Source organism: Neovison vison, chromosome 2 (assembly GCF_020171115.1).
Source record: "Neovison vison isolate M4711 chromosome 2, ASM_NN_V1, whole genome shotgun sequence".
Classification (NCBI taxonomy): domain Eukaryota; kingdom Metazoa; phylum Chordata; class Mammalia; order Carnivora; family Mustelidae; genus Neogale; species Neogale vison.
The window spans coordinates 93,638,115-93,651,792 of record NC_058092.1 but is presented as its reverse complement, the minus strand read 5'-3'; the positions used below and the strand labels follow the sequence as shown (position 1 = coordinate 93,651,792).

The window sequence follows — 13,678 nt, the reverse complement described above, 5'->3', positions numbered from 1 at the left end:
TTGTTTTCAGTAAGGCTTCTCACCAACAGCAGGTTATTAATAGTAAAGTTTTTGAGGAGAAAACAGTATTTCAACAGATTTTCAACTGCATGGTTGAGGTGTGGGGGCAGGGGTCAACACCCCCAAACTTGGCTTTAAAAAGTCAACTATATTCTTAATCTCACAAAACAAACTGAGGGTTGCTGGAGGGATGGGGGTTGCAAGAAGGAGGGTGGGGTTATGGACATTGGGGAGGGTATGTGCTTTGGTGAGTGCTGTGAAGTGTGTAAACCTGGCGATTCACATACCTGTACCCCTGGGGATAAAAATATATGTTTATAAAAAATAAAAAATTAAAAAAAAGTCAACTATATTAAATGCACAAATACTTTGACCGGCTAAGCAGAGTAGCGCAGAGGAAGCGTGCTGGGCCCATACTTTGACCGGCTATGCCATTGCTAAAAATTTATATTATAGAAGTATTTATGAGTGTTTGCAAAGATATGTATCCTAACAAGGCAGCATTATATGTTAAGAGCAAAACTCTGAAGATGAGTAATACATAAAATTGTGAGGCTACTATGAGGCCAGGTAAAAAAAGATTTGAAATGAAGATGTTCCCTTTGCATAACACATGTGCAGAAATATCCTTTTATTATCCAACCTTACACAAATATTATATTGTTTTTATAAAAAGTCAATAGGTGCTATCTTGGTAGGAAGATTATGGTGCATTCTTTTCCTTTTTTGTAACTCTCTGATTTAGAACGTTTAAACTTCCCAACTTCCCCTTCCTCCCTTGCCCCCCAAAAGGTAACTTTTGTAACTATAAATTTATTTTCTCTTAGAATATTCACACTTATTTCTGGTTTTCTGCTTTAAACATACATGAGTTTGAAATTATATAAAACTGTGTTCTTTAGAAGTATCTGGGAAGACAGTAAACACTGTGAAATTATTCTATTTCTATTAATGACAGAATTATTTTACACATAAAAGAAATTATCAATTTAAATTGAAAAAAAAAAACTGCACTTACAGAAAATCATTCTTTTTTTTTTTTTTTTTTTTAAAGATTTTTTTTTTTTTTTTTTTTTATTTATTTGAGAGAGAGAGAGACAGTGAGAGAGAGCATGAGCGAGGAGAAGGTCAGAGAGCGAAGCAGACTCCCCATGGAGCTGGGAGCCCGATGTGGGACTCGATCCCAGGACTCCAGGATCACGCCCTGAGCCGAAGGCAGTCGTCCAACCAACTGAGCCACCCAGGCGTCCCACAGAAAATCATTCTATGACACACACACACTTACAGGTTTTTACTTTTACAGCCTTTTCATTTAAAATCATTCTTTCCCAAAAAACTATATTTGAGCATAAGACAGATAAGTATCTGGTAAGTAATTAGTATGTACATAGGTAGTTGTGAAGAATCACCCACAATTCTAATATATTCAGTTCCAAAGGTGAAAAATTTCCTTTGAGAAAGCATTTTAACATTTCCTCTCATCATCTACAAAGCAGCGACACTATTTAAATTATTAAAAATGGCAAATCCAATGATATGTAACCATAAAGTCCCTTAAGAAATATATTTGAAAAATCAGTATTCCGCAAAATATTTACATTGTTTAAATTACATGATAGCAAACTTGTCTTGATTTATTTTAGTTGAACCTATTAATAAGAATCTCCAAAAAAAAATCATTATTCATCCTTAATAAAGGAGACTTTATCCTTGGGTTTATTCAGCATCTTTATATCATCCAAAAGCTTTCTGGGTGTTAAAATATGTGTAGAACCTGGTAGGAGAAAAGATAAATTTTCAGAGGCCAGCAGTTAAGTAGATTCTCCTTGGCTAATTATATTGCCCTGTCTCTCAAATTTGCCGAGTGTCATAGCTTAGGATAATTTAACAAAATTTCTGTAAAACACATTCCTGAAATCTGCCTATACCACAATATCTCATTCCTTCCTCCATTGCACAGCACGCTCAGCAAACCACTTTTAGTACTTTGTCTACTTTGTGCGATACATGGATATGCTGACAATCAAAATTGGAGGTTTGGGTCCCTGTGGCAGAACAGAAGAGTCACTGCTCAATTATAGGCTCATAAAGCAGTGCTGCAGATTTAGACCCGGTGTACAAATGTTGCAATCTATAGATGAGAAGAGTTTCTACATCACTGGCTTTGATTGAAGTTCTTAAAACTAAATTCCACATAGGACTTGCCAATGTCAGGCCCACATCCACAAAAACATTCAAAGTATTTCTGTAGCAGAAATGTACTTATGTCTCAAAAATTGTTTAATAATAAGGGCAAGATATTTTAAAGGACATATCTAATAATATCTAAATAATACAGCATTTTGAAGCCATTCCCTCAAAATCAGAATATTTAAAAATCAAATTACCAAAAAAGTCAACCACGAAAAACTCTAGTACATCAAATAAAACACACTAGGATTAATAAGTTTTTTTGCATTCAACAATTTAGACCTACATGTAACTTACAACATAAAGTTCTGCATTTAGTTTGTTTAAAAAAAACTGAAAAGAGGAAAAAATGTCTTACCAATAATAACTTCACAGGATTTATGTGCCTGAGAAACTTCATAAGCACAACGCATTTCAGAGTACGTAATTCCTCCAATTACAAAAATGATCAGCTTTGACCCATTTTTTCGGTCCTCTAAATAATTAGTTCTGGGTTTCTGGCGAGCACTAAAAAATGGACACACACAAACATGTTAAAAACATTTCCAAAGCCATAGAGCTTGTAAAATTTATTTTATTTTTTAAAAAGATTTTTATTTATTTATTTGACAGAGATCATAAGTAGGCAGAGAGGCAGGCAGAGAGAGAGGGGGAAGTAGGCTCCCCACTGAGCAGAGAGCCCACTGTGGGGCTCGATCTCAGGACCCTGAGATCATGACCTGAGCCGAAGGCAGAGGCTTTAACCCACTGAGCCACCCAGGCACCCACTTGTAGAGTTTTTAAAAAGCCCAACTCAAGCAAACTCAAATTTGGGACCAATTACCCTGATTTTATGGAAATGAATTAACTATGGTATGACTGGAGAACCAAGACAGCTAGGTAGGACAGCCCCAATTCAAGTTTAATTCTGACCTAATAGAGAGTTTGAACATATCACATATAACTTAGTTCAGGATTTCTACTCACAAAACAGAGCTGACACTCTATATACCTAAAATGTCTAGGACTTGCCTTTTTTTTTTTTAAAGATTTTATTTATTCATTCAACAGAGAGAGAGAGATCACAAGTAGGCAGAGAGGCAGGCAGAGAGAGAGGGAAGCAAGCTCCCTGCCGAGCAGAGAGCCGGATGCGGGTCCTGATCCCAGGACCCCGAGACCACGACCCGAGCTGAAGGCAGAGGCTTAACCCATTGAGCCAACCAGGTGCCCCTAGGACTTACCTTTAAAAAAAAAAAAAAAAAATTATTTATTTGAGAGAGAGAGAACAAGTGTAGCGGGGGAGGAGCAGAGGGAGGAGGAGAAAGAAAACGCAAGCAGACTCCCCGCTGAGCACAGAGCCCAACGTGGGGCTTGATCCCAGGACTCTGAGACCATGAACTGAGCCTAAACCAAGAGTCAGATGCTTAACTGACTGAGCCATCTAGGTGCCCCAAAAGTCTGACTTTCTGAAGTCTTAAAAGTCCTCCTATTTCAGTGCCACTCCCATTTTTTTTTTTTTAACTTCCGAAAGTCATAGACTTCTCAAGTTCTCTTACTTCTTCATATGAAATAGGAGTGTCAGTTCTGTTTTAGAGAGGTACAGGGAGGGAAGCACAGGTACAGATTTGGAGCCAATGTGGTACTGGGACACCTGATGTTGGAACTTAGTGAGGTAGGGCGGTAGGAGGTACTGAAGACATGTCTGCACTCCTGTGTTCACTGCAGCATTATTCACAGTAGCCAAGACATGGACAACAATTAAACACCCATTGGTGGAGAGAGGAATAAAGAAAATGTAACGTACATATGGAGTGGAATATTAGCCTTTTTTTTTTTTAAGATTTTTTTTTCTTTTTATTTATTTGACAGACAGAGATCACAAGTAGTAGGCAGAGAGGCAGGCAGAGAGAGAAGCGGGGGAAGCATGCTCCCTGCTGAGCAGAGAGCCCGACATGGGGCTCAATCCCAGCACCCTGGGATCACGACCTGAGCTGAAGGCAGAGGCTTTAATCCACTAAGCCACCCAGGCACCCCATATTATTCAGCCTTTAAAAAAAAAAAAAGAAGGAAAGGGGTGCCTAGGTGGCTCAATTAAGCATCTGCTTTCGGCTCAGGTCATGATCTCCGGGTCCTGTAACTGAGCCCTGAGGTAGGCTTCCTGCTCAGTGGGGAACCTGCTTCTCCCTCTCCCTCTACACCTTCCCAAGCCTGTGCTCATGGTCGAATGCTCTCTCAAATAAATAAAATCTTAAAAAAAAAAAAAAAATTAAGAAAAGAAGGAAATTCTGCCAAATGCAACAACCTGGATGAACCTGAAGGACATTATGCTAAGTGAAATTATGTTGGACTCAGAAGGATAAACACTGCATGATCTTACTTCTATGTGGAATCTGAAACAGTCAAATTCACAAGGCAGAGAACAGAATGTTGGTTGCAAGGGACTGAGGGGGTGGGGATGAGGTAGTGTCGGCCAAAGGACACAAAGTTTCACTTATGCATGATGAATAAACTTTAGAGATCTAATGTATTGCATGTTGACTTATAGTTAACAAAAATTATATTGTATGCTTGAAATCTGCTAAAAGGGTAGATCTTAAATTATTAAATTAAGCCTTCTCATCACACACACACACACGTAAGAAAATAGTAAGTCTGTGGAGGTGATGGATTATTAATTAGCTTGTGGTAGTCATTTTACAACATATATGTAGTAAAACACCAAGTTGTAGATCTTAAACATATACTGCTATTAAGTCAATCACATCTTAATAAAGCTGTTAAAAAAAGACCTGGTTACAACTCTGATTCTGCTTCTTTCTAATTCAGTAAGACTTTTGGCAAGTAACTAAATCTCTCTCTAATATTCAAGGGTTGTTTTTAGGATTAACTGAAATAATGCATAGGATACATGAACCATGGAATCTGGTACAAGGGAAGCACTCAATAAATAAGAGCTAATATTTCTATCATTTCCTCCCCCAGATGCTCTACATTAGCACTGTCCAATACAGTAGCCACTAGCTACATGAGACTAAAATTAAATTAATTAAAATTAAATGAAATTAAAAACACAGTCACACTAGTCACATATGAAGTGGCTGACAGCTCCATGTGGCTACTCATATGACATTTCCATTACTGCAAAAAAGTTCTACAGGGTAGCACTGCTCGAGATCACAGGAATCACTTTTGTTGTTCTCACATTCCAGTGGTAAAAATTTTGAGCTTTTATGTAAAAAGTATTTCAAAATAAAAATTTATGTACTTCTATTAAAAATATATATTAGTTTATAAATTATGTATGTATACTGGTATATATTAATAAAACTTAATTTCTCCCCTTTTTAGGTAAAAATAAATATCCCCCTAAAATCATCTTGCTAGCCATTTTGGAAACCATGTTCTAGAGGACCTCTAAGACCCTGAAATGTAGGATCCCATGGTAAACTTTAAATTATGCTCTTGTCTAGATAATTTCCATCTGCCATCTTAAGGAATGATGAGGGAGTAAACAATAGGAAGAAAGTAAAGAGAATCAGTAACTGGTGTTGAAAGATGAAACAGGAATAAAATACACTCATTATTCCCATATAAAGCAACTCCAGGAGACATTAAAAGTGCAATTTTGGTTTAAAAACTATTTCAAGGGCCATCTGGGTGGCTCAGTTGGTTGAGCATCCAAATTTTGATTTTGACTCAGGTCATGATCTCAGGATTGTGAGATCAAGCTCTGGGTCAGCTCTGTGCTCGGTGGGAAGTCTGCCTAAGATTCTTTCCCTCTGTCCCCACCCCAACTCTTGCACACACACACACTCTTTCTCTAATATAAATACATTTAAAAATTTTTTTTTCCAAAGAGAAATAGATTAAGAACAACAACAACAAAAAGATAATACTGCTCAAAACAATTATGTGACTAACAATTTTTAAATTTCTCAATTAAATTTGTGAACAGCAATTTTAGGACAATGGGATTATATTTAATTAGTTTCATATACATGTATAATATGTTGTGCCAGTGTTTTACATTTTGATAGATATAAAAATAACAATTAAAGAACTAGATCCTGAAAATCTTACTCTAGAAAGCACATAGAAGTTTTGACTAAGTAAGAGTGAACTTTTTATATATTTTTAAAAATTTTTTAAATTTAAATTTAATTAATTAACATATATTTGTTTTAGGGGTGCAGGTCTGTGATTCATCAGTCTTATACAATACCCAGTGCTCATTACAATACATACCCTCCCCAGTGTCCATCATCCAGTTACCCCATCCCTCTACCCCTCTCCCCTCCAGCAATCCTCCGTTTGTTTTCTATGCTTAAGAGTCTCTTATGGTTTGTCTCCCTCTCTGGTACCATCTTGTTTCATTTTTAAGAGTGAACTTTTTAAAAGCACAGCTGAAAGTAAACAAATAAGAGAAATCTCCAAAGGTTAGCAATAAAGAGGAAGCTAAAACTAGAGTGGTAAACTGAGTTGAGTCTTGGCCTGCCTTATGGAGTGTTAGTCTAATCTTAGCAAACAAGGGACTTGGGTGTTTACCTACTTAATGAACAAAAGAGACAAAGCCTTGGTATTGTGCAAAGTAGGGAGGGGCTGGGAGTTGACACTCCTGCATAAGGTAGGGCACTCATTTTTTTCTTTAATGATCAAGTACATTTTCATACTGCTTACCTGGACTCATTTAAAATAGGCTACCGTTAAAGAAAAACTGCCTCTTTAGTGACTATGCTTCCAGGAAATTTGCCAATGTAAGAGTTACTTTGGTACCATTTCAGTTGTTAGTCTGCAATATCATACTGAAAATTTCACTGGCTTTCATTGATAGGTTTACCTTACAGCTCCTGAGCCATTCCATACTGCTGGACACTGGGAACAATATGGCCATTCTTTTGAATCTAATCTATTATCAATGGCATCCTAGAGAAGAAAAGAATTAACACCATTTAAAAAAAATGTACATTCTAGGATTTTCAAAATTTGTATATTTTGCATAAGACTCTAAACTTGTGTTTACAATTAAGGAACCTAAAGATATATAAATATTTAATAAAATAAGGTTAGCCCTCTCTCTGAAACTTACTAAACTTTACTTGCTTCAAAAATTAATGCAATCCTTTACTTACTTATTAAACCAGTATTAAGTGAATGTCTACATTTCCTCATTTGTAGGGTCTCCATACTGGTGTAAAGGATTGCAGAGACCTTATCAAAACCTTTTATCTCTAGAGTGCTAGGGGTTTCTAAATACCATCCTAGTCCTGACATACCTCTTAGGCTACTGGAGAGTCCAGGCCTTGCCCTTCTTTGCAGTGGCTCTAAAATAGGCTGTGCATCCCTGACCTAGGGTAATCAAAACAATCCAATGGGATGAGAGAGTTTTCCTTTCCATTAAAAAAAAATGTTCTGCTTTAGAGTTACATTTTATGATATACTTACATGTGTAAAACATGCTATATATAAAGATTATGCTTCACCAGTACAGTAATACATAGTCTGCAAATAATCACAGTACAAGCTCATGTTCACAATTTTTATGGTTAAATATGCATGATTAAAACAGTTTGGCGACCACTGCTTTATAGCACAGCAGTGTAAAAGGTATTATTAGTAAGTGGGCATAAGGAATGAGCACAAGGTACTCAGTAGTCCATGAATATTTCATTAAAATTGTAAGAAGCAAGAAGAAATCAAGATTCAGGAGAAATCCTGAAGGCTGAGAATGTCACTGCGCCAAAACTGAACTTTCTTTTTTTTAAATTAACATGCAAATCTTTGGTACAGGGTTCAGGAATCAATTCTTATTTCAAAAGTACTATCCAAGAAAGACTACTTAGCTACATCCTTGTTACGGGAAGAGAAAAAAAAAATCTTATGTTGATTCTAGATTCTTATCTAGATTCTTTAAACTTTTCATCTATTATTAAGAATGTGTGGATGACATAAAATTAGCCAAGCAAAACAGGAAAATCATAGTCCTAAGTTACACACATTTAGTTCCCAAAGCAAAGTAGACAGGTTTAAGTCAAAGGAAAACTGGAATAAATAAAACTGTATTATTGTAATTGAAGAACCAATGTCATAATTTTATTGCTCATAATACCACTTTTACTAATCATTTTCAAATTTCCCATAATTGAATATTTCTAAAAGCAAACAGTACTAAAGGTATAACCCATCTGTTGGATAGAATAGCAAACTACAGTTTACAATTTACAGTTTAATAACACACTTTTTCCAAGAATACTGGAGTCTAACACTTTCTAACAGTGGTCATATGCAAATATTATTTTGTTGAACTTTCACTCAAATAAATTATTTACACTTCTGCTACATATAGTTATTTAAAACAGGTTTTTTTTTTTCATAAGATAGTTATGTATGCTTACTTTTATTTATTTTGAGTCAATCAGTGTGTAAATTTATTTGAGATCTTCAAGGAAAGAATTTTCAAATTTCCTTTCCTCTCTTGACCCCAAATACAGCCTTCTTTTGTGAACCCTCCCAGTACTGCAGAAATGCCTGACTAACAGATATCTCAGACTGATAAACATACAAAAAGTAAAGAATACTGTACAGAACACACTTAGGATATAAGTAAAATTTAATGAACTGTACCTCCAAAATATCTTTGATAAAAGGTGTCCATCGAGAGAGTTGAAAAGTTTCTTCTGTAGACCTATCCTTTCTTAACGGTTTGTTTTGTTGAGACTAATACAAATAGAGGAAAAAAATTTAAAACCTTTAATTTTATTTAGTAATATTCTCTCACTACATTTTCTTAAAAAGGTATTTAAATTAAAGTAAATACAAGTAAAAACTAATAGTGGAGGGGCACTTGCATGGCTTAGTCAGTTAAAGGTCTACTTTGGCTCAGATCATGATCTCAGGGTCCTGGGACTGAGCACCATGTTGGACTCCCTGTTCAGTGGGGAGTCTGCTTCTTCCTCTCCCTCCGCCCCCTGGCTCATGCTCTCTCTCTCTCACCCATTCTCTATCTCAAATAAATAAACAAAATCTTAAAAAGAAAAAAAACTACTAAGAGTGGAAATGCTTGCTCAAAAAATCTGAATAGATGGAATCACATAAATTCACCATATTTTGTGCTCTATATTTACTCAAAAGTTCTATAAAACTTGATGGGAAAGAGAGATTCTAAACACAGTTCTTTCAAAATTTGCTATAAAGGGAATCAGAGAAAAAAGCAAAAGAGAAAATTATAACAGAAGACATAAGATATAAATTTACTAGAAAAATGTATTTTTCCAAATACTCACATATGGAAAAGAAAACAAAATTAAAAATTTTTTACTTACCGAATCTACAGAGTGAAATTAAGAAGACTATGTGGATTCCCATATAAGAAAACATTTTAATGCAAACAACCACATATGTACCGATATGAATATATACTGAATGTGAGATTTCTTACTGGGGGGACGATGGGAACACCAAGGTAACTCCAGTTACGGATCATGTCGCTCTCATTTTCTATTTTTACATTCTGGATCAACCTGTCCAAATTTTCTTCCGTGGTTCCTTAGATAAAAATACGAATGTACAGTCATATAACTGTTACCACAATCCTGTCTAGGTTTCAGGTGGTACCCATGAATATAAAGCTTATTAAAGAAAAAGCAAACATTTAATTATATACCCTCTGGTCTTCTCCCAATTTCCTATTTTTCCTTATATTTTATCTTACCCAATGTCAGCTACTACCTTTGAATTTTCTAAGACTCTCTTATGATCAATACTAAATTACTTATTATAAAGGGATTTTAGAGCTGAGTATTTTAGTATATTGATGAAATAAAGTCTCTATTACCATTAATACTGAAGATGTAAAGTAGAATCGCTCTTATTTTATCATAATTATCATGACTTTTGTTGAGAAGAACTGGAAGAAGTACTCGCATAGAATCTTTCACCTTCTGTCCTTCTGCATCAGTTCCAAGTGCCAGGTCCTTAATGACAATTAAATATAGTCAGTGACCTATAATCCAAATTCACTTTTCAGTTAAAAATATCTTAAATCCAGGGGCTCCTGGCTGTCAGTCAGTACAGAATGATTTCTTGATCTCTGGGTTGTAAGTTCAAGCCCCACATTGGATGTAGAGATTACTTAAAAATAAAATCTTTAAAAAGATATCTTAAATCTTGCCACATCTTAAAGTAACATTGATGATACTTCCAATGTAGGCATCACTGGTAAACTACAAATTCTACAAAATATAAAAAGTAAAAAAATAATTCAGAGAGAAAATCATTAATCTAAACCTATGCTAATATGGTAGCCCTGAGCTACATATGGTTAATGAGCACTTGAAACATGGCTAGCCTGAATTAAGATGTGCTTATAAGTGAAAATGCCAAGTTTCTTGAAGACCTGATGTGTAAAAAAGGAATGTAAATTACTTCGCTAATAATTTTTATATTGATTACATGTTGAAATAAGATTTCAAAAGCATTAGGTTAAGTCAAATAGATTATTAAAATTAACTACCTTTGTTTCTTTTTGCCTTTTTATGTGACTATAATTGACCCTTGAATAGCAAAGGTTTGAAGTGTGTAGATCCATTTATACATGGGTTTTTTAATAAATAAAGCACAGCACTTTAAATGTATTTTCTCTTCCTTATGATTTTTTTTTTTTAAGATTTTATTTATTTACTTGACAGAGAGAGATGACAAGCAGGCAGAGAGGCAGGCAGAGAGAGAGAGGAGGAAGCAGGCTCCCTGCTGAGCAGAGAGCCCGATGCGGGGCTCGATCCCAGGACTCTGAGATCATGACCTGAGCCGAAGGCAGCGGCTTAACCCACTGAGCCACCCAGGTGCTCCTCCTTATGATTTTTAAAGAAACATTTCATTTTCTCTAGCTTACATTACTATAAGAATATAGTATATAATACATATAACATACAAAATATTTGTTAACTGCTTATCAGGAGGGTTTCTGGTCAACAGAATATTATTAGTGTGGGGGGAGTCAAGGTTTGGGGGGACAAAAGTTATACATGGATATTTTACTGTGGGGGGTCAGTACCTCTGATCTTCATTCAAGAGTCAGCTATACTACAATATTTAAAATTACATATGGCTTGGGGTGCCTAGGTGGCTCAGTTGGTTAAGCTTCAGACTCTTGATTAGGCTCAGGTCATAGTCTCAGGGTCATGGGATTGAGTCCCTATAGTTTAAGATTCTCTCTCCCTCCCCCTCTGCCCTTCCCCTGCTCATGTTCTCTCTGTCTCAAAATAAATAAATAAATAAATAAATAAAATTACATAGGGCTTGCATTCTAGTTCTCTTAGCACTGGTCTAAACATTTTTGACATTATGGTGGGAGGGTTCTAAAACAAGTAAAATGCGCCAAAGCAGTACACTGCAAAGTGCTGCATTAAATGTTGCCCCTACTCAGAAAGGCCTGACAATTAGAGGTATTCTGAAATAATCTTCCAAACCCTAAAATTATGACATTTAACCAGAAATGCACAATCACAGATTAGGAGGGACTACTTACTGTGATACTTATAGCTACCTGAAAATGTTGGTGGGGAGTGATGTATTTCTTTTTATTTATTTTTTTGTTTGTTTTTAAAGATTTTACTTATTTATTTGACAGAGAGAGAGGAGGCGAGAGAGTACCAGCAGGGGGAATAGCAGAGGGAAAGAGAAAAGCAGGTTCACTGCTGAGCAGGAAGCCTCATGTGGGACTTGATCCCATGACCCTGGGAACCTGACCTGAGCCGAAGGCAGATGCTTAACCGACTGAGCCACCCAAGCACCCCTTTATTTTTATTTCTTAAGTAGGCTCCATGCTCAGTGTGGAGCCTTACATGGGGCTTGAACTCAACCCTGTAGAGATCAAGACCTGACTAAGATCAGGAGTCAGATGCTTAACTGACTGAGCCACCCAGCTGCTCTGGAAATTATGTATTTAAATACTGCCTAATTGATCCCCCTTCTAAGAGAGATTCTGTAATTTAGTACACCTTACAAGTTCAATCCGGAAATTTATGATGACATAGGTTATTTCTTACTCTGTACATACCTGTTCACTTTTGCAGAGCTTTTCTATATTAGGTTTGAATTTATTCATGCAATCTTCTGCTAAGTTAAGATGGACAACTTGCTGAAAAAAAAAAAACAAAAGAATTCAATTGCTTAAAGTAGTTTAATTCCTTTTTGTGCAAGTGATATTAAACTTTTGAGATGGGCCTGAAAGAAATTATGGGCTGAGGCAAAAAGGAGGTACAATGAAAAACAAGTAAAATAGCCCAAGAAAGAAGAAAAAGTGAGAATTAAGTGAGAATTAACATGGTCCACAGGGGCTAATCAACAGAGAGCAAAAATATGAATATGTGTTTAAGAGTGTTGAAAATGAAGGAAAAATGAGTGAAAAAAAAGCTAAGTCCTGAAAGCCCAGCAGAAAAATGTTTTTGAAATTACATTGTTGGTCCTTGATTAGGGTGCTGTATGATAAAAAATGATTTATAATGACTCACAGGAAAGACTGATACAGCAAAAAGAAAAGTTTACCTGCCAACATGGCTTAACTGCTCCTAACTACTAATACATAACTCTGAAAGAACCTAGTAGAACAACAACTGCTGGTTAATATAATGTTGCATTTTCTTAAGTTGATAAATACAAAATTCTCTGTCTGGCTATTGAAGACAAAGACACAAAAATCTGAAGCTGGATTTGGATGAATATAGATTACATACAAAGAACACTACTGAGAAGCTTAGATATTTGGAAAATTTCTCAGACCTAGAGTAAAATTTTAGAGTTTAACTAACACTAAGTATTCCATGACACCCACTACTAAACCTGACTATAGAAGTGGACAGACTAATAAACTAAAAATGGTAAAGTATCTCATACACAATATTGCTTACCTTAGTAATCTGTTTACGGAAATGGGGCATCTTTTTCATCAGTTGGGTAAGAGCACTAAGCGATGTCTAGAAAAAGAAGTCAAACATTTTTAAAGCAAACTTATAATTCAGGTATTCTATAACAATTTTTATATTTTCTTCTTCTTCTTCTTTTTTAATTATTTCTTTTCAGCGTAACAGTATTCATTGTTTTAGCACCACACCCAGTGCTCCATGCAATACGTGCCCTCCCTAATACCCACCACCTGGTTCCCCCAACCTCCCAGCCCCCGCCCCTTCAAAACCCTCAAGGTTTTTTTTTTTTTTTTTTTTTTAAGATTTAAATAATTAATTTATTTTAGAGAGAGAGAGAGAGAGAATGCAGGCGCATGCCCGGAGAGGAGGGGCAGAGGGAGAGGAGGGTCTTAAGCAGATTGCATGCTGAGTGTGGAGTCCAAAGTGGAGTTCAATCTCATAAACCTGAGATCTCGACCTGAGCTGAAACAAAGAATCACACGCTTAACTGACTGTGTCACCCAGGTACCCCTCCATATAACAATTTGTAAATCTTGCAGTTATATTGCTAATTTTCTAAATATTTGGCAAGTTAAAAAAAACACATTCAA

At 35.8% G+C, this 13,678-nt stretch overlaps 1 protein-coding gene across 1 annotated transcript in view; it reads right to left on the bottom strand.

Moving 5' to 3' along the window:
* Positions 1-1,276: 1,276 nt before the first annotated feature.
* STXBP3 (syntaxin binding protein 3) overlaps positions 1,277-13,678 on the bottom strand; it is a 56,278-nt gene continuing 43,876 nt past the window's right edge. The window contains exons 12-19 of the mRNA XM_044238810.1: positions 13,074-13,139; positions 12,224-12,304; positions 10,001-10,139; positions 9,605-9,711; positions 8,791-8,883; positions 7,007-7,092; positions 2,549-2,697; positions 1,277-1,774 (exon numbers count right to left, since the gene is read on the bottom strand). Coding sequence (XP_044094745.1) covers positions 1,680-1,774; positions 2,549-2,697; positions 7,007-7,092; positions 8,791-8,883; positions 9,605-9,711; positions 10,001-10,139; positions 12,224-12,304; positions 13,074-13,139 — 816 coding nt within the window. The 3' untranslated portion in view covers positions 1,277-1,679. The remainder of the gene's footprint in view (positions 1,775-2,548; positions 2,698-7,006; positions 7,093-8,790; positions 8,884-9,604; positions 9,712-10,000; positions 10,140-12,223; positions 12,305-13,073; positions 13,140-13,678) is intronic.